Here is a 19,412-nt window from a genome sequence, read left to right on the forward strand (position 1 = left end):
CGCGTCTCTCATCATCGCCAGCATCCATGGACCCCTTTGTCGTTGCCATGCATCTCATCTCATCTCGCCTCTTTGCACTTGTACTTGTATCAAATTCTATTCGCACGCAGCACTCGATCATCAGAACTTCCAGTCTTCGAAAGAATCTCTTCTTGCCTGTACCCCTTGAAACCCCAACCAACTGTGAAGATTTGTGAGCGCATCAAAGCGTACTTTGTCTTGACAAGGCGGCTCCGTGAAAAAAATGGGGCTGGTCATGAGGAGGCGTACATAGCATGGTATCATTCAAAGACGAAACGGGATCATACAAATCGAGGGATGCTACAAAATTAATATTATAAACAGAAAGAACGAGCAAAAAGAGGGCAGCAAAAATGTGCACCAAAAAGAGGTACACCGTGCTGTGCCATTCAAGACGTCCTTTGCGTAACACCGGTGTTGTGCGCACGAGCACCGTTGTACGAAGTAGCGTCGTCGCCCAGCAACGGATCCAACGTAAGCGTCGACGTGTTGTACGGAGCAGCGTGCCCGTCGCCTGGCACAGGAGTCGAGGTCTCGTCACGCGAGAAATTCGAGTTCAGACCGATACTCGGTCGAGGGTCTTCGTGGAACTGTCCAGCACCACCAATCGCAGACGCCGCAACAGGTAAAGCCAGCGAGTTTCCATGCTGAGTAGGATCCGTGGCCATCATGCGGCTCACAACATCCCCTAGACCCTCCTGATGTGCCGTGGGCACGTTGGCGAGACCTGGCGAACCAATGATGGCAGCTGTGTCGCTGTCAATTGTCTCGCTGGCACTCACGCGGCGATCGTTCGAGGTAGCTCCGCCATTGGAGGCATTGACAACAGCAAGGCCTTGGTTCGTGGTCGACCTCTCGTCGATCGTCGTCTGTCCATCATCGGCGTTGGCGGCGTCCTTTTCGGCCTGCTTGGCCGCTGCTTCCATGGCCACCTTGCGCTCCCGTGCTTCGTGGGCGCTGGCCACCAGTCGAATGAGCTCGGATCGTAGCGGTTGGTAGGCTTCCTGCGTGCCAGCAAAAGGTTCTCGACCGGTCACAGCGCCACCCGCAATACGCGTGAAAATGGGCACGCTCGCGGTTCCAAATACCAGCTCGGGCAGTTCCTCCTCGTCTTCGTCGTCCATGCTTGTCGCAGGCACGTCGTGTGGGATCGTGTTCTCTCCTTCATTGAGCTTGTTGAAGTAAGCCTCTCGGCGCGCATCGCCGATGCTCTTGGCGGAAGCTGCAGTGCGGAAACTCTTGATACTGGCGGTTCGTCGCAGACTGCCGTGATTACCGCTGGCGCTCTCTTCCGCTTCGTCGATCTTCTTTGCGGCAATGCCATCAACATTGAGCGAACGCTGCGACATGAGCGCTGCCTGGTTGTAGTGAGACTGATTCGAAGGGAAAACGGTTCGTTGAGAAGGCATGGCAATCAGCACCGTCACATTGACCGAGGCTGCCGTGCTCGTGTCCGGTTTGGCATGTTTTGAGAGTGCATCGCCCATGTTAGCGTTGGCGTCACTGCCAGACCCAGTGTGACCGGCTCCAGAAGCACCATCATGTGAGTTGCTGCCGTCACCGTGGCGCCGCAAAAATGCTGGGATATGCAAGCGGCGTGAATGGCCATCCGTAGGTGCGGATGTCGGAGGATAGGAGAAATCGTCTTGTGCTCCAGCACTGGCGCCATTGCCATCGGCGATACCACCGTCTTGGTCTTTCTTAGGGAAGAGGTCTGAGTAGAGCACAGGTGGCACTGCAGCAGAGATGGGCATCACGGCATCCCATCCTTTAGCTTTGACGTCGTCATCCAGGGTAGCGGGCCGGACACCATGAGCGATGCGAGCCTCGAGCAGTTTCGGTGGTGTGAGCGTGTCCTCGATCTCCCTCGTCGGTCCAAGCAGACGATCGAAAGGTCCGTCGGGGATCAAGCCAAGACGGCGGAGTCGGCGGTTTCGCATGATGATCCGGAGGAGGACAAAGCAGACGATGATGACAAAGAGAGCGATAGCTGTGATGGCAAATGAGAGGTAGGGAACGGGGAAGTTAGGACCTTGAGACGGGGAACTGGAGCTTTGCCTTTTCGAGAGACGAGAGCCTCGTTTCAGGGAGCTGTCGAGAAGCGAGACATGCTGTTGACGCAGCGTGGAGGAAGAGAAATTGAAGGAGAAGGATGTACTAACCAATGATCAGTGTCTGCAACAAAACAAAGAGTGCGTAAACAAATGTACAAGGCAAAGGCGTGGGTTGAGTTGAGTTGCTGCACTTCAGTCATGACAAACGTCAAGTTGTGGGCTCAACCCGGTCCGGATTACCGAGCCACCAAAACCTGATCCGGCGAAGACCAGAGCTAAGCCTAACAAGAAACCAGTACGGGTGTCGAGAAAGCATGCCAAATACTACTGTAGAGAAGCGCACGAGACTCGAAGGAAGAGAGCGGGATGCAGTGCTACTTACAAATACGCTGGGCGGAGTACCTGAACCTGCAAAGGGGCTCATGGAGCCGCTGTCGCTGCTTGACGGAGAGGACTGTCTCTTGACGAGTCGAGTCGGAGATTGCGGAAGGGTCTTGCTAGAGCTTGGCGGCGAGACTCGCTTCGCATCAGCATTCTTTAGGGACCAGATGCGTTCGATCTCGGCGACGAAGTCAGCTGGCTGGTGACCGAGATCGCAGTCCTTCCAGGCCCCTCCATCACGAACGCACTTTCTGCCGCCTTCAAATAGGATGGTGCAAGAGGTGCCCAAGCTGGCGCGCTTGGAGGCCTGAATGCTCCGCTGAAGCAACTTGCGGCCTTGCTTGCCATTGACGCACTTTGCGATACCGTCGTTTTCCCAAGAAGGCCCATCTACGACACGCAAGCACCTCTGTGCTAGAGCCTCGTCGCCAATTTTGGAAAGACCTGCATAGTTTTGGCACTGGAGAAAGTTCCACCACTTCTTCTGAGCGGCGCTCGGACTGAGGTCAAAGTCTTCGCCGGCGCGAACGGGGTTAAGTGCGTCTTGGACGCAGAGCTGCTGGATGTTGCCGGCACACTCTTGATCACCATGCATGCAAGAAGCTCCATACTTGGTGTGCTTCTTGTCGACAGTACCGATGTATGACATGGTGAGGCGAGTCTTTGCATTGACGCGGTCGAGCACTTTGTCGAAAGCAGCTTCGCATGCGAGTGCGTCTGGACATCTGGACATGACTGCGAGGGTGACGTTGACTCGTTGGAGGCCGAGTGCGTCATAAGAGTCCGGCGATGCTTGTGGTGCGGAGAAGGGCGATTGGGAGCGAGGTTCGAGAATTGCGGGAGGAGGACTGGCCAGGACGACGGAGGAGCAGCACATCGCCAGGGTGAGGAGATGCAGCGCGAGTGCCAAACGTGTGAGTGCGCGGCGAGCGCGGGGCTTGCTGTCGACCAACATTATTGCGATGGTTTGTGCGGCCAGGCAGTCGGGTCGATGAAGATGATGGAAGAGCTGCCGCGTCGGCGATGGACAGCACGGCAAGGGCCGGTCAGTAGCTGGACGATCACGGGCTCATGTGAGCTGTTGAAGGAAATGGCTCGATTCGATGGAGGCGACCAATTCGAGAAAGTTGGACGACGATGCTGGTGATGCAGACGATGCTGGTGCTGATTATTTGTTACCGCCTCAACGTTTTGGGGCGGAGCACAGATGCGATGGAAGATGAGGATGGCGACAGGAACCCTCTTGCGAGGCTCAAGTGCGATATCCGACAACGCTCGCTTGCTCGCTCGTTCAGCTGCGTGTGGCTGCACCCCGAACCCTGCGAGTCGTTTGCTGCATCCAATTTGAAAGGCGTAACTCGGCCCATTTCTGCGCGGCGACTGTGGTCCGCTCGATTTGCTTAAAAGTCCCCCGCGATTCGTCGCTGACTCAGACCACCGAATTTCATGAGTTATGTACGTGACGAGGATCTCACAAACTTGGGTTGGCTCAAAAGACAACGGAAAGGTCCGTCAGGCGCATCAGACCCTGAAACACAACCGTTGGGTGCTGCGACCCGGCTATTCCGCGACCATTGGTGTGTGCTCCTTCCAAGGTTGAACTCCACCCGCATGGTCCGTGACATGGTCACTCGACTGCTTCGAAGACTCGATCCAATTCGCATCGGAAGCGCCCACCCCTCTTCACCACCAACCACTCCCACTCAGACCGGAAAGTGCATTTACGCAGCAATGGCGTCGAACTCGTTCTCCTCCTCAACGTCTTTATTGGCACGCACACTGTGCCGCAATGGCTATGCTCAAGCTCGCCGCCTCCATCGACATGAATTCCAACGGCATCTGACGCAGCAAGCATCTCCGCTCCAAGAGACCAATGCGGTGCGGGAAATCCACAAGCTCATGGCCGAAGTGAGAGGAACGCATCCACAGAAGCTCAAACTCAGTATGCCAAGTAAGTCGTTCTGGTTTCCTCAATCCCATGCTGTTATCCTTTCTGACACTTGCATCCATTCGGCCATAATTTTGCTCTGGTAGCACGACTTGCACCCCGCAGGAGCTGGACCAAGGAGATGCAACTGCAGCAGCACACCGACGTTGCTCCTCAGTCGGCGTCCTACGAGCTGCCTGAAGCCATTCTCAAACCCAAGCGAATGCAGGATAGCTACGTCGAGCTCTATCTCCCTTTCACTGAAGATCCGGAAATGCTCGAAAAGTACATTGCTACCTCAGGTTTGATTCGTCTAGGCAAAGTGCTCGAAGATCTCGATAGTCTCGCTGGCAGCATTTCGTACCAACATGCGCTCGGTGGACGTCCCGGTGAGGTGTCGGCACCCATCTACATTGTCACGGCCTCGGTAGACCGACTTGACTTGCTTGCTCCTCTCACCGCCGATGCCAACTACCGTTTGAGCGGCCACGTCATCTACGTCGGCTCCAGCAGTATGGAAGTGTTTGTCAGCATCGAACAGCTCACCGAGCCAACGCGTCCCAACAAGATCTGTCTCACCGGCCGATTCACCATGGCTGCTCGAAATGTACATACGCTTTCCAGCCAGCGTATAGCCCCTCTTATTCTCGAGACGGATGCGGAAAAAGCCCTTTTCGCCATGGGTGAGAGTCACAAGAACCGCAAACGCACCGAAGCAGCTTCCTCGCTCGAGAAGGTGCCGCCCAGCAAAGAGGAAGCTTTCTTGCTACACAGCCAATACATTCGCGGTCTCCATGCGGGAATGTTTGCCACCGACGAGCTACATGGCCCAGCTCTCAAAGTGGAATCTGCTGAGGCCTCGGATGGCCAGACTCTAGTGCCCGTCCGCAAGACGAGCTTGAGCACCACTATGCACATGCACCCACAGCAACGCAACGTTCACCAAAAGATCTTTGGAGGCTTCCTCATGCGATCCGCCTATGAGCTTGCTTGGATGGTCTCTGGTGAGTATTGCTCCGCGCTTAGACTTCTACTAGCTCTTCGCTAACCTCCTTACTTCCTCCTCTTTGCTTCTACTGCTTGTGCAGCCTCATTTGTCAACCGACACGTCCAGTTCCTGTCTCTCGACGCGCTCTCCTTCCACGCACCCGTTCCCATCGGAGCCATGCTTCAGCTTTCCTCTCAGATCGCCTACACTTCTGCGCCGGACCAGCACCCGCAAGATCATACCATTGCCGGCGTTACCGTCCTCGCAGAGGTGGTTGACCTCGAATCGGGCGAACGCAAGAAGAGCAATACTGTAAGTGCCGATTCCTTCCATTGCTTCTCCGACTTATCTGCTCATCGTCGCCTATTCCTTGTTACCATGTCGATGCCAACAGTTTCACTTCAGCTTCGACTTGGGCCAGACCGACCGTCAAGTGCTTCCTCAGACTTACAAGGAAGCCATGGAGTTCATCGAGGGCAAGCGCCGCGTCGAGATCGGCGCCGAGATGCGTCGTCTGTATCAAGGAGAAGAACAGTCCGAAAAGCCACAGCTAACCCCTGAATGAGGGAGCAGTCACACAAATGAAAGTGTCCCTTTCTTTCGACTATACTGCAACTGACGCGTCTCACGTGGGTGATTGAGAGGATTGGATACATTGCAAGCATTCGGGGCGGTACGTCGTGATAAACGAAACAATAGCAGATAATAAAAAGAACCTTCTAAATAGCAAGGACGCTCATCGAGATGGCGTTGCTCCCGGTGAAGGGTTTGACAATGGCGAATCGGTTCTGCTGCGGCTCACACCGGGCCGAGCCTCGGCATCTACACCGACCGGACTCACACCCACAGAGGCGGCGCCCCCGACTCCCAAGCCAAATTGCTCCTGCAAAGTCGAAAGACGCTTGTTGATGCTCTTGACGTACTTGTCAATCATCAGAATACTGCCTTCACTCAGGCTCAACGCGTCCTCACCAGGATCCAGCAACGATGACAGCATCGAGCCGGCCGTCTCATATGCCAACAGGCAGTGCGATGGATCCCATCCGCTGCCTTCCCGGTTGTTCTCGAGCTCGTCGGTCGCAGCTGCTCGCGCCACTTCGACTGCCTTGTCAAAGATGAGCTTGTCCACCTGCTGCGCTGACTCGGGCAGTTCGTTGCAGCGCGAGCGCGCAAAGTCCGCCTTGTCATACACCTCGTTGAAGCGTGCACGTAGCCATTGCACCACATCGTTGACCTCGGCACTCGTCGCCGCTGGCTGACCGGGGCGTGAGCGGGCCTCGATATGCTTCCTAGTCACCGTGATCGCCCTTTGCAAAAAAGCAAGGCTGCGCACGTAGAGCATCAGCGCTTCCGCCGATGCTGCTTCTGCAGCTGCTTGGTCCAGAGCTGATGATGACGACGAAGCGATCGAGCCTGCTCGCCTCGCCGACCCTTGAGCGCTCGTTCGTCCAGGCGAAATCCCCGTGGTCGCGGTCGACGAGTCCAAGTCTTGCGAAAGTTGATGCGGGCCATCGGCGAAAAAGTGAGCAAGCTTCGAGTCGGCAAACTCGGACAGCACGAAGGCCTTTTGGCCCAGATCCTCGAGTGTGCCAAGTAGGGTCATCTCAGTCTCGTCCAAAGCTTCAGCAGGCCGCAGAAAGCCGCGCCTCTGCGCTCGCGTCCGCACGAGGGCTGCAGCGTCTCGCAACGAAACACCCGAGGGTACGCCAAACAGGCGCAGCGACGCCATGCTGATAGCCTTGGCCAGAGCGCTCGAGGGCCCACCGACTCCGCCGCTTCCGGACAAGCCAAAGCCCGCGAGCTTCTGGCCCAGCACGCTGACTTCCTCTTTCGGAACAGAAGACGCCGGCGCATCCCTTCGAGATGTTTGGGTGCTGGCCATAGCGTCTGTGTTCGTGATAACCTGACCACTGCTTTGTCGCGTGGACGGTGAGCCCGAAGAAGAGAGGCTGGCTCGACGCGGCACTGATGACGGCCTCGCCCCTGGTGGAAGGGCGAATGCCCCTGTAGCTGATGTCGTTTCCGCGTTGTTGGCAATGCGAATGGGCTTGGACCCCAACGATGCGGATGCAGTTGTAGGTGGCGACGCGCCAGATGAGGTCGGAATGGTGCCCGAGCTGAGACGCGACAAGCGTGAAGGCCTGCGCGAAGCCAAGGCGAGTCTGCTCTGCGGAGATGCTGCCAATTCGTCGGCCAGTGCGTTGACCTCGACGTTGCGCTTCTCGATCATGACGTATTCCTTGCCCAGAAAACTGTCCTCGCCATCTTTCGAAGCTGCAAGATGATTTGTCGCTGGCGACGCTCCCTCCCGTTCGCTTGACAGCAGAGATCGGTCGGGGATGCCCGGTGAGCTGGGCACCCGTGTCATGGCGGATGGCTTGCGTTTCTCCGGTTCGTCGTGACGCGGTGGCTCGCCAGTGACATACTTGGCCGAAAAGGCGCGTGGAATGGTTCTTGTAGGTTTGCCAACGTCACGTGGGTCTTTGCTCGAGCCTGCAGCAAGAGCGCCCTCGCCTTGCTTACTTGGAGATCGCTCATTCAGCGTCGCGCGTTCTGGTGATGGCGAAATCGGTGCTGCGCTGCTCGCCGTTTGTGTGTCGGCCTTCTGAGTGGGCCTTTCGACTGAGGAGATGGACGCGTCCTTGATTCCACTCGAAGGAGTGATGACGCTGCGTTCGCTCCTCTGCAAATCCTCGTACTTCTCGAAGGCCTCTGGCTGAGCGTGCGGACGAATGAATGCCTTGAAGTCGCTGATGACCGGACTGGCGAAAAAGTCATCGAAACTCATGCGGCCGACCGGTCGCTGCCGAAGCAGCTGCCGAATGAGCGTCTTGATATCCTCCGAGACGGGATGTGGGGGTGGTAATGGCGGTTCGCCGAGCTCTTGCCGACGTGCGCTTTCTCTTGCTAGAGAGCCTGCAGACCTCTCGTCAGGGAACCTGATCCTGTCCTCGCCTCGCTCGATGCGCTTGAGCAGTTCGACATGGTTGGCAGCCTTGAATGGTGGTTTGCCCACAGTCATCTCGAAGAGCACGGCTCCGACAGACCAAAGATCCGCCTTCGCATCATACTTTTCAAAGCGGAGAATCTCCGGAGCCATATAGAGCGGCGAGCCGCAGAGGGTCTCTGCGAGGGTGTTAACGCTGAGGTGTCGGGCGAAGCCAAAGTCGGCGACCTTCATCTGCGGGATTTCGCGAGGATTGCCGAGGGCAAGGAAAGCAGCATCTGGAGGTTGAAGCAAGAGGTTCTGTGGCTTGATATCGCGATGAACAATGTCTCGTCCACGCATAAACTCGAGCGCTGCGGCAAGCTGAGTCAAGATGGAGCGGACGATGGTCTCATTCAGACCTCCGTCGGCAGGGTGCGGATATCTCGACTTTTGCGCTCTTGTCAGGGAAGCGGATTCGGCGATACCAGCGCGCTCGTAGATGTCAAAGCGCTTCTTTATGTACTGGGAGAGGTCGCCCGATGCGCAAAAGGCCATGACAAGGTAGATCTGGTGCTCGGTTTTGAGACATTCCTTGAGCTCGACAATGTTGGGGTGGTGGATTGCCTTGAGGATGGCTATCTCGCCCTCGAGATTGTCCAAGAGCTTGGGGGTGAGCTTTTTGCGAGTGACGATCTTGATGGCTACAGGCTCGCGGGGCTGGAGACGGTATCCCTTGTGGACGACGGCAAAGGAGCCCTTTCCGATCTCATTCTCGATAACAAAGTCACCGATGCGTTCATCTCGACTTGTTGAGCTCCTGGACATGGGCGACGGCTTGGCGGGATGTGAATGGAGTTGCGTGAATGGGGCTGGGCAGCGAGGCGAAGGCTACTCTGGGGATCCGTGTGGTAGACTCTTGCTTTGGTTGCAGGACGGAGCGATAGAGATCTCGCACAGCGGTGCGACGGGATCCGCACAGGCACAGTGTGTGCAGATAGCGCTGCCGGATCAGCTGCAGAAACGCGTATCGAGGAAAGAGGTAGGATCAAGGGTGCAGACAGGGGAGCTGGGGGGCAGCCAATGCTGGCGGTAGAATCCAAGGCGGGAAAGAGTGGTTGCGGGACCCGAAGTGAGCCACTCGATCGTTTTCCAGCGGTAATATGAGCGGTTGCTGCTGATGCAGATGCTATAGACCTTTCCGACGATCAGGGCGAGTTGCCGATTTAGCGTGAGATGCAAGAGCGAGAAGCAATCCGTATGACCGATCCGGGACAAGAGCGAGCAATGCTTCGATGATAGTCCGGCGGATGCGAAGGCGGAGGTTGTGCAGTGGAAGAGTCAGAGAGAGAGAGAGAGAGAGAATATGAAATGCACGAGCGGGGATTAGGTAGCGGTACGATGGTGATGAATGCTTGTCCTCAAGATCAGGCAAGGGAGAAAGTGATCGTGGTGCAAGCTGAAGCGTCCGCGTGGATGCTCAGTCGCAGTTGCAGTCGCAGTGACGGTGACGGTCCCAGTCACACGCGCATTAAACTTGGCGAAAGTCGCTCGTTCGCCCGGTCGGACACGCATGAGCGTGCAGCTTTTGACTCGCTCACGGTGCTGTTCAACTTTTCGGCTGTGGAGCCACTTATCGCAAAGTGCAACACGGCCCGACAGTTGCAAAAGGCACACACAGCGATCTGTCGGGCATTCGTCGACTTTTTGTGTAGCTGCTGAGTGCGCGCGCGGCAAACGGGATCAAGGCAATCTCGCTCACTACGGTCTTGTGAGTTCAGGGTCCTCGTTGTTGATCTACTTTTTTTTTTGGCTCTGGCAAGGAGACTTTTGTCACGGCTTGCCGAGGCGGAGGTAGCTAGGGGCGAGGCGCGGCGCGAGGAGGCAGCAACCGAGTTCGAGGAGGAGCACAGGCAGACGAGCAAGCCAAGCACCTAATCTTGCATGCCGATGAGATTACTGTCCCCAGTCCAAAATCATAAATCATAAGGGTTTGATGCCGAGCGAGAGATAAAACAGGCAAGCGACCCTTCCTTTGCTGCAGCTTGGCTGAGTCCATCACGCACAGGCACACCCCGTCCGCAGACAAAACCAAAACCGCACAGCCTTTCGTTTTCCGAAATGCCTCCACACCTGAGTGCGAATGAAAATTCTGTGTTGTGAGGTCTCGTGTGTTCACACTCCTTCAGGTATTTCCCGAGATGCTTAGCCGTCGTCTCGGATCACGGAGACGAAATTCGACGACGAGGAAGAAGCGAAAAAAAGTTTGGGTGGAGTTGGTTCTTTAACGCCGAGCTGCTGCTGCTGACGCTTGTCCTAGATTGACTTACGCATTCGACTCAACCGCTAGTCGAAATGCAACTTGATCTCTTCTTCTCTCTCGCCTTCATCAACCATCAGCGATCTCAGCAGCAACAGCACATTTGAACGTCAGTATGAGCTCCGCACAACCCCACAACAATGCCGACCAGGCCGTTGAGGCTCATGAAGAGGACTACGGATCCGATCTCGCTAACGACGACATCCAGGAGGTCGTTCCGGAACACGACGAGGCGGGTGATGTGCCCATGGACGACGACAGCGACGACGAGCAGGATCAGGATGCTCGGCATGAAGGACAGCCGACACCCGGCCAGGAAGAGTTTGTCGACACATCCATAGCCGCTTTCTACGCGCATCGCAAGTCGGTCTTCTCTGTCTCGCTTCACCCTTCGTTCCCCAACCCGCCACTGGCGCTCAGCGGTGGAGAGGACGACGGCGGCTGGATCTGGAACACGCAGGACGGCTCTGAAGTCGTTCGTCTTGGTGGTCACACGGACAGTGTCACGTCCGCCTTGTTCAACGCTGCCGGTGACCTCGCTGCTACGGGTGGCATGGATGGCAAGGTTCGCATCTGGCGCAAGAAGAGCGATGACTTCAAGACGTGGGAGTTCCTCACCAACCTTGAGGGACCCGATGAGGTTGTCTGGATGGATTGGCATCCCAAAGGTAGTGTCTTGGCTGCAGGTGGTGCCGATTCCACCGTCTGGATGTGGCAGCTGCCCAGCGGTAAAGTCATGAATGTCTTTTCCGGCCATAGCGATGCAGTCTCGTGTGGAAGCTTCACCCCCGACGGCAAGAGGTTAGTCACTGGCTCCGATGACGGCACACTCATCGTTTGGGATCCCAGGAGTGCCGAAGTCGTCTCTAAGGTGCAGACCCACCTTGACGGCGGTCTCACGCAGCTGGCTGTCTCGCCGGATGCCCGGGTCGTCGTCATTGGCGGCGCGGCCGGTGATGTTCGTGTCATCAACATTGGCGCACTCGACAACGGTGGAGCTGCCTCTGTCGTCGCCTCGCTCACTGGGCATGCCGAAGGCGAATCGATCGAGGGTATCCAGTTTGTCGACGTTGGAGGTGGAAATCGTACCGGCCACGTTATCACCGCTTCGACAGAAGGCAAGGCCATCGTCTGGGACCTCTCCTTGGCCAAGATGCGCTGCGAAGTTGTTCATGATGCGGCTATCACTGGAATTGCTCTGCATCCTGGGACCACCCTCTTCTCGACATCCTCTGCGGACCACACTATCAAGACGTGGGATGCCAGGACTGGTGGCTGTGTGGCTACTCAGCAAGGCTTCACCGACGCCGTGCTCGCGCTGGCCGTTGGAAAGGACGATGGGTTTACTCAGGGTGCAGAGACAGGCGGCATCGGCGCCTACACCAACACGGCCAACGCAAAGGGCTGGAAGCTCGTCGGAGCAGGCGACGAAGGTGTGGCTCTCGTGTTCCGTGTCTAGATATGCCAAGCTCGACGCAATCCATACCCTTCCCACAGTTTTTCTTTCTCATTGTCACAATCCTTGTTGCGTGTGACCATGTTTCTTTCCTTTCTGTTTGCGCTTGACCCGATGAAGTGATGGATGGCGCAAGATGTTCCCTCGTTGACCGTGTGAACTCTGCCAAGACCGTGGGTCGAGCTTCGGAGGTGCCGATCACTCTCGATGACATATATAGTGATCGAACTGGCGCATACTATTTCCTTACCCTTCATGCTCCAAGGCTTTGCGATCACTTCAACTGCACTCGCGATATGAAGTTCGACAACGGCAACCGACCTTTCATACCTCAGCAAGATGAAGACCATATCATCGGAAGTCGTCCTGCCACGACCGCCTCAGTCGCCACTTCGGCCTCCAGCTTTCGTATACCCGGCATTGGACCCAGTGCTGCAAATCCAGTTCCTCGAACCCATCCATCAGCAGAAGAGAATCAGGCGCCGACATCCTTCGTTCGTTTGTTTGCTCCTCAGGCTGACAATATCGACGCGTCATGGCATGCTCGTCAAAGGGATCGTAAACCAGCCGTACCATGTTTTACCGCAGGCGCCCAAGATTCCCCTTTGTTTGATCAGCTTCCTCGGCCGTCCTTTCAACGCGATAGGTCAGCCCGGGCTCCCGTCTCTGCTGGGTCCTGGCAGAGTGATGATCAGGTGCGCCCCTTCACCGCCTCCTCTTATCACCGAAGCAAGCTTGTCACAGCGGATGGCTTCGTCGGCAACTACGTTTGCGCCTTGATCGAGAACCGCGGAACAGGTCGTGAAGTGGGCATCGCATCTGTCGAACGAGACACCGGTATGTTCCAACATGACGAAGAAGAGGTTTGCCGTCTACGTGAAGGTAGTCATTGACCTCCCCACTCGCCTTTACGGTGATTGTTTCACGAAAGGTCTCTGCGTCATCACTCAATTGGCCGACACGCCCACCTACGCCCGAACCATTCATCACTTGTCGATGCATCCTCCCAGCATCTTGCTCGTACCTGCCTCGGCGTCCTATCGTGCCAAACACACTGCCTCAGCGTCGATGTCCAGAAGCGGTAAGAGAGCTAAGACACTCTTCCGCAATGATGGTGATACAGACCGAGGAAGCTGGGCAGATGCATCGCAGAATAACAACCAGTCTGTGCTGGTCCGCATCCTCGAGCAGCTGTTTAGTCTTGAGGCTCATCCCTTCCCTCGTAGGCACTGGGACCACGAAGAAGGTGAGACCGCGTCGCCAAGAAAAGCATATACAAATCACTCTGCCTCACATGACTCTAAGGAATGTCCTTCTGATCTAAGGACTTATCAAAGCTGGGCAAAATGGCAGGAAAGACGCACGATCATGTGCCTAGTTAGCTCATCATCGAACCCTGCTTTCTTGTGACACTCATGCAGGTGCTCGCTATCTGGACCGACTGGTTGTCGATCATGTCGACGTGGCCAAGCAAGAGTACGCAGCGCCAAATGAAGTTGGTGAATCTAGTCAAAGATCGCATCGTTCCACGTCAGCCCCTCCACAGACAGGTCAATTCTCGCTCGACTTGAACGCAAAGGCATCATCGAGGGCGGCAATTATCGTCGCGACTGCAGATAAGTTCTACCTTCTCTCTGCCTTTGCTAGTCTGATCGAGTATGTTAACTCGCCAATCTCATCGATTCGACGATGTTGAACGCCGCTTATCCTAGTGCCTCTTCTTTTATGTTGCTGGCAGCTTCTACATGGAGACCTTCAATCGCGTTTTCACGCCAAAGACGCTGCGCATCAAATTCGTCGTCCCTGAAGGTAAGGTACCGAAGCCCAAGTCCAACCATGCTAGTATCTCGACGCAGCAGCTGATCAAGAATCAATTTCGCAGGCACGATCTTGATCAACAGCAATACTGCACATGACCTCGAGCTCGTCCGTAATACGGTCGATTCGCGGTCTAAAGACTCGCTTTACGGTAAGTCGATGCAAAGAAGGAGGTTATTGCCGAGAGAAAGAAAATAAGCTAAGATTCTTGTATTCCTGCAGGTCTTCTCAATCACTGCGTCTCGCCCATGGGCCAGCGACTCCTCAGGATGAATCTCCTTCAGCCTTTGGCAGGTAAGAGACGCTAGTTCGATGTATTGAAACAGATTGCAGTGCTAAACGGCCGAATGTTTCCGTCCCTCAGACGTTGGGGTTATTGCTGCGCGTCAAGAGGCCGTAGCTGAACTACGTAACAGTGATGTAAGATACGAATCCGAATGATCGACGCAATGATCGCTTGGGCTCACTCTGCAATATCTCTCTCTCGATTTGGATCCCAAGGAGCGCTACTATGCTGTCCACGAGAGCCTCAAGCCGCTACGAGAAAGCTCCATCGACCTGGATAAGCTCATCCACACTGTGTCGTGTCCGCCGAAGTCCGAACCAGACTCGAGACTCGAGACCGAAAGAAAGCTCAGCAGTATTCTGAGTCTAAGAACTTTGCTGCGCTCACTCGAGCCAGGTAGGTCACTTGCATGTTTGAGGGGATCGCAGCACCGAAGGAGCTGAAACTTGTCACTGATGGCGGCCTCATTTGGATGGTGTCCAATTTTTTTTCCGTTCAGTACGAGCTGCGCTTCGCGATTCCTCCAGCCAGCTACTGCAGTCAATATCGTCGGTAAGCTTCAAGATGGCGAAAATTGGTTGCAGACAATGCGCTCAATACTATTCCTGTGTCTGTTGTGAACCACAGTTCATGGAGTCGCAAGACGTTGATGAGATCCGCGAAGCAATCCGTGAGACCATCGACGAAGATGTCGTGCATGCCAAAGGCGGCCTTGGATCTCGACACGTTAAAATGGTGCGAACTTCTTGCGCACAGCCACAGACCCCCATATCTGGTACACTGACCTCAAGCAGGTTTCCTCTGCCATCCTTCGACAGAATGCGGTGCGAGCTGCCCGTAGCCCACTGCTTGATGTGGCGAGGCAAACGTTCAAGGAAAATTTCGAGTAAGTTGCTGCGGCTTTCTAAGAAACGCATGGTCATGTCGCTCACCTAACCGAGAATCCCTTGCATCGTCTGTAGCGACATCCAGCAGCTCCAACAGCGCTATGAGAGTGAGTCTCTAGGCTCTGCTGGAAACTATTTCCAAGCGTTGGCATCAACCATTGACTCGGATCTCAAACAATCCTTCCTAAGATGAAACCGGGCTCAAATTGTCGCTCATGATGATCTCCACAGGATATTTGGTAAGTGGGCTCGGACTACTGCTATTGCAAGATGATATGGTTTGAACAGGCTCTAACGACGATGCTTCTTGCAGTTTCGGACCGTGCTCGAATCCAGCCAGATGAGGGATCTGCCCGACTATTTCACCAATGTCACTCGAGCCAAAAGCGGCAGAAGCGTCACCATGTCAACGCTCGCTCTGGTGAGTGTAATTTTGTCCTCTATTGATCCTTTCACATTGCTGTGGCTGACAAGGTATTTCTCGTGCTGTAGAAGAAGCTGAATGCCCGGCTGGTCGATTCGATGAACGAAGTCTGCATCATGTCGAAGACGATCATAGACGAGCTGATCAAAAGCATCACTGATCTGGTTGCATCTCTAAACAAGGTGGGTCTGCCCAGAACCAGTTCCTAAAACTAAGCATCCACAAAGCTACTCACCTTATACCCCGATGGTGGTCTCTGTGATTTGCAGGTATCAGAAGCTCTCTCGCTCTTGGACATGCTCGTCAGTTTTGCCCATGTCTCCTCTCTCAACGGGTACGTGCGGCCTATCATTGGCGACAAGATCGACCTTCGTGAAGCACGCCATCCCATCCTGGATCGAGTCGACACGGTCAATGCTGGCCCGTCCACTATTGTCGCACGCAGACGATGCGCTTTTGTGCCTAACGACATCTTTTTGGCGCCTGGCGAACGCGTCTGCCTCATCACAGGTCCAAACATGTCTGGCAAGAGTACGGTCCTGCGCCAGATTGCACTCATCACCGTTCTGGCGGGCATTGGATGCTTCGTGCCTGCTCGGCAGGCGACGCTTCCAATCCCGGACGCCGTGCTCAGCTTGCTGACGCATGAAGACGATCCGATGCAGAATCTGTCAACGTTCGCGGTTGAGATGCGCACGTCTGCGTTCATTCACAGTGTTGCCTCGCCCAGGTCGCTCGTGCTCCTTGACGAAATGGGTCGAGGCACCAGCCCGGACGAAGGCTGTGCTGTTGCGACTGCGATCGTCGAAGACTTGCTCAAGGAGAAAGGTTGTACTGTCTTCTTTGCGACGCATTTCGGTGAGCTTGTCGAGGGCTTCGAAGGCAAAGAGGGAGTAGTGTGTCAGCACCTCAACGTGGGCATGGTGCAGAGAAGGGACAATGTGGATCTCGTCTTTCACCACAAGCTTCATCTCGGTCGAGGTCTCAGCTCGCATTACAGCCTCCAAGTGGCCAGGATGATGGGCTGCTTTGAGAACGACTTTCTGCAACGAGCGAAAGATGTGGCTGAGGCTGAGCAGTCGATCCATATCGACAGGAATACTCTGCTCGACAGCCGGACGAGAGAGAGGCGAAAGGTGCTAAGCAGCTTGGTGCGCAACTTGCGCCGACTCGCCGACGCGCCGCTCGCCTATAACCTTTTCGACGAGCAGACGATGCACCCGGAACAAGACACGCAGCCGCTGGTAGCCAAGCTTTCGCTTCTCCAGCTGGACTCCGTGAACGCGGTCGAGCGAACTTATATTCAATGAAGTTTTGATGTCTTGCATCGCTGACAGTGGCCCATGCTATCGCCATCGCAGCTGCTCAGTCTCTCCATCCAATGTTCCAAGGCTGCAAAGAGCGTCCGAGCCGCACATCGCCTTCAAAGAGGACATCAAGGACACAATGGCCTTGAAGAAGCGTCAGAAAAAGTCATGCTGGTCGATGCAGAAGGAATGTGGTAGTATTACAGATGCAAATTGAGGGTCGACAGGACTAGGACAATTCACATCCATTCCAGACTCCCTTGTGAGCCGATGCTGCGACACATTTAGATAAGGAGACGCTCGATCTGTTGTGGTTGAAGTCGACATGAATTGGTGGATAGAGGAGTAAGTAAAAAGCAAAGAAGGGTCAGCAACAAGCGTTGAGTCGCACAGAGATTCATCGAGCAGGCAGAGGCAGTATGTGAAACTTACAGCAAGCTTGACGGTCTGGATCTGGCTCTGGAGCTCACGAGCCTCATTGGTGGTAACCGAGGCGGAGACAACGGGGCGCGAGACACCGCAGGCCCTTCCAAGAGCGGTCTTGGAGGGCACGAAAACGTAGGGCACGTTCTTGTCCTCGCAAAGCAAAGGAAGGTGCAGCACAATCTCGATGGGCTCGACGTCGGCGGCCATGACGATGAACTCGCAGATACCGCGGTTGAGCGTCTTGGTGGCCTCGTTGGCACCCTTCTTCAGCTGCTTGTAGTGCGAAGCCTGCTGGATGAGATCGAGGATCTGGTTGGTGAGCGTGGCATCGGCCAGAGGGAACGCCTTGGGGTTGGGAGCCGACATGGTTGCGAATCGTCCGTGTGGTATACAAAGAAAAGACGGGATGGGATGCGAGAAGAGTAGATGAGAGACCTCACGCCAGGTGTGAAAGTAGGGATCACGGGTCTAAGCAAGGAGGTTGAAGAGCAAGGGTTTGGGTGATGGTGGGGACGAAGGAGGGTGTAGACAACGAGCAAAGCTTCTGGTTGCTGCGTTACTGTGCAATTCTTCGGAGAGGAAGCTCAGCAAATTTCGCTTTAGACGCTCTAGAATTTTTAATTTTCCGCTCATTCAACGTATGCTTAGTCATGCTCACCTACTAAAGAGATTCAATTGCGGTATCCCCGATGGTTGTTTGTGGAGGGTTATTCTATCGGGCTGCGTCATGACATAGTCAGCCCACCTTCTGGCCTTCTCACGGGTGCAGCGCTGGTGGCTTTCGATCTTGACAGATTCCAGGTGCCGAGCCGACAATGCCTCAGTGACTGAGGCTGGCAAACCATTTCATGATGCACAAATGTGCATTGACAGACCTTTGACGTGACTTCGAGGCGCCCTGTCGCCTGGTTAGTTTCGCTCCACAGTGCGTTGCAAATGTGTATCTGCTGATATTCCCGCCTTCCAGTAACGCTTTCCTGACTGACGGCTCGCCGATGCTGAAAGCTCTCCCAAGCATGATTACCAATCCCACACCTGGCACATCCTTGGGAGGCCAACTTCGCATCATGTTGAGGCTTGTGTCTCCTCCACTTCTGGAATAGTCGACCGGACCCGGTCTTGTGGATATGAACAGACCCATTCCGTTATTGCCACCACCATATCCTCTCCTCCATCAGGTCCCAAGCTCATCTCATTCCCAACACACCAGCAAAGCCTATCAGCCATGGTCGTCAACCAGATGCTTCTGCGCCGAACAGCTGTTCTGGCCTCGACCTCGTGTAGAACGTTCACGACAGCGGCACGCGCCTTCAACGCCGCGCCTCAGCTGAAGCGCGAAGGTCCCACGGCTCCTAAAGGAGACAAGCACAAGTTTGACGATGATTGTGAGTAACGGCCACATGTGCATTTGCTGTAACGACAATGATGAGCATACTTTCTGACGTCCCCCATTATCTTCGGTACATGTCTCTTCCATTCTTAGACGACGACCCTCACTATCCTGGAGTGCAACAGAAGCAGAAAGCGTTCAACGACCCGTACCCGAACCGTCCCAACGCAGACCGCCAGCAGCCGGAGCCCGAGTCGCCCCGGGGACACGAGGGCGCTTTCGCCGACCACCGCGGCGGAGGCGGCCGCGCTGAGGGTGAGCGCATCACTGGCTCCGAAGAAGCCGCCGAGACTCGCACCAGCGACCGCGTTGGCCAGATTGCCAAGAACGCTGCCAAGTCGCTCTTCAGCTCGTCTGACAAGCGATCCTTTTCCACCTCTGCTCGCGCTTTCGCTAAGGACCCGACGCAGAGTGAACGCAGCACTCCCGCCACCACGTCCAAGGGCAGCCTGAACGAGCACCCGGGCTACACCACCGGTGATGCACCCATCGACTCTCGACCCCCCTCGGAGATGCCCAAGCCGTCGGAGCACGCTCGACCCTCGTCAAGCACGGGCAATGCGAGCGCCAAAGCCACTGAGCCCCACCCCGACGTGCACGCCATGGCCGATGGCGCAGACCAGCCCGGCGCCGGCGTCGATGCCATCCACCCTGAAGACCGAACGCAAAACTCATGGGGCGCAAATGCAAGATCGGCACAGTTCAACCCGGACGAGGGAAAGCGTCAGCCGTTGCACCATGGCGGTAGTCACGAAGGCGGGTTCAAGGGTCAGCCTGACCGAAAGTCTCGTACATGAAGTG

At 55.5% G+C, this 19,412-nt stretch overlaps 6 protein-coding genes and 1 pseudogene across 7 annotated transcripts; 4 read left to right on the forward strand and 3 right to left on the reverse strand.

Moving 5' to 3' along the window:
• Nucleotides 1-410: 410 nt before the first annotated feature.
• On the reverse strand, nucleotides 411-3,411 carry EX895_004135 (annotated as a pseudogene; the record flags this gene model as incomplete). The annotated part of the gene is made up of 3 exons: nucleotides 2,458-3,411; nucleotides 2,184-2,196; nucleotides 411-2,132 (listed from the first exon to the last, which is right to left on the reverse strand). Coding segments are annotated over exons 1-3 (2,689 nt in total), but the record flags the coding sequence as incomplete, so codon positions are not given.
• Nucleotides 3,412-4,355: 944 nt separating this feature from the next.
• EX895_004136 (uncharacterized protein) lies at nucleotides 4,356-5,936 on the forward strand (the record flags this gene model as incomplete). The annotated part of the gene is made up of 4 exons (XM_029884732.1): nucleotides 4,356-4,407; nucleotides 4,491-5,387; nucleotides 5,472-5,683; nucleotides 5,766-5,936. The coding sequence occupies 4 exons, from the start codon at nucleotides 4,356-4,358 to the stop codon at nucleotides 5,934-5,936; spliced, it is 1,332 nt and encodes a 443-aa protein (XP_029738833.1).
• A 171-nt stretch (nucleotides 5,937-6,107) lies between these two features.
• EX895_004137 (uncharacterized protein) lies at nucleotides 6,108-9,125 on the reverse strand (the record flags this gene model as incomplete). Its single annotated transcript, XM_029884733.1, has 1 exon — nucleotides 6,108-9,125. One exon carries the CDS (start codon nucleotides 9,123-9,125, stop codon nucleotides 6,108-6,110), a length of 3,018 nt encoding a protein of 1,005 aa, XP_029738834.1.
• Nucleotides 9,126-10,732: 1,607 nt separating this feature from the next.
• On the forward strand, nucleotides 10,733-12,076 carry EX895_004138 (uncharacterized protein; the record flags this gene model as incomplete). Its single annotated transcript, XM_029884734.1, has 1 exon — nucleotides 10,733-12,076. One exon carries the CDS (start codon nucleotides 10,733-10,735, stop codon nucleotides 12,074-12,076), a length of 1,344 nt encoding a protein of 447 aa, XP_029738835.1.
• A 293-nt stretch (nucleotides 12,077-12,369) lies between these two features.
• On the forward strand, nucleotides 12,370-16,798 carry EX895_004139 (uncharacterized protein; the record flags this gene model as incomplete). Its single annotated transcript, XM_029884735.1, has 12 exons — nucleotides 12,370-12,910; nucleotides 13,005-13,319; nucleotides 13,495-13,729; nucleotides 13,812-13,882; nucleotides 14,677-14,729; nucleotides 14,805-14,912; nucleotides 14,996-15,063; nucleotides 15,140-15,171; nucleotides 15,254-15,303; nucleotides 15,378-15,485; nucleotides 15,557-15,670; nucleotides 15,758-16,798. The coding sequence occupies 12 exons, from the start codon at nucleotides 12,370-12,372 to the stop codon at nucleotides 16,796-16,798; spliced, it is 2,736 nt and encodes a 911-aa protein (XP_029738836.1).
• A 281-nt stretch (nucleotides 16,799-17,079) lies between these two features.
• Nucleotides 17,080-17,587, reverse strand: EX895_004140 (uncharacterized protein; the record flags this gene model as incomplete). The annotated part of the gene is made up of 2 exons (XM_029884736.1): nucleotides 17,080-17,100; nucleotides 17,228-17,587. The coding sequence occupies 2 exons, from the start codon at nucleotides 17,585-17,587 to the stop codon at nucleotides 17,080-17,082; spliced, it is 381 nt and encodes a 126-aa protein (XP_029738837.1).
• An 859-nt stretch (nucleotides 17,588-18,446) lies between these two features.
• On the forward strand, nucleotides 18,447-19,408 carry EX895_004141 (uncharacterized protein; the record flags this gene model as incomplete). The annotated part of the gene is made up of 2 exons (XM_029884737.1): nucleotides 18,447-18,606; nucleotides 18,705-19,408. 2 exons carry the CDS (start codon nucleotides 18,447-18,449, stop codon nucleotides 19,406-19,408), a joined length of 864 nt encoding a protein of 287 aa, XP_029738838.1.
• Nucleotides 19,409-19,412: the final 4 nt, after the last annotated feature.

The sequence above is a fragment of the Sporisorium graminicola genome, chromosome SGRAM_23 (genome assembly GCF_005498985.1).
Source record: "Sporisorium graminicola strain CBS 10092 chromosome SGRAM_23, whole genome shotgun sequence".
Lineage (NCBI taxonomy): Eukaryota > Fungi > Basidiomycota > Ustilaginomycetes > Ustilaginales > Ustilaginaceae > Sporisorium > Sporisorium graminicola.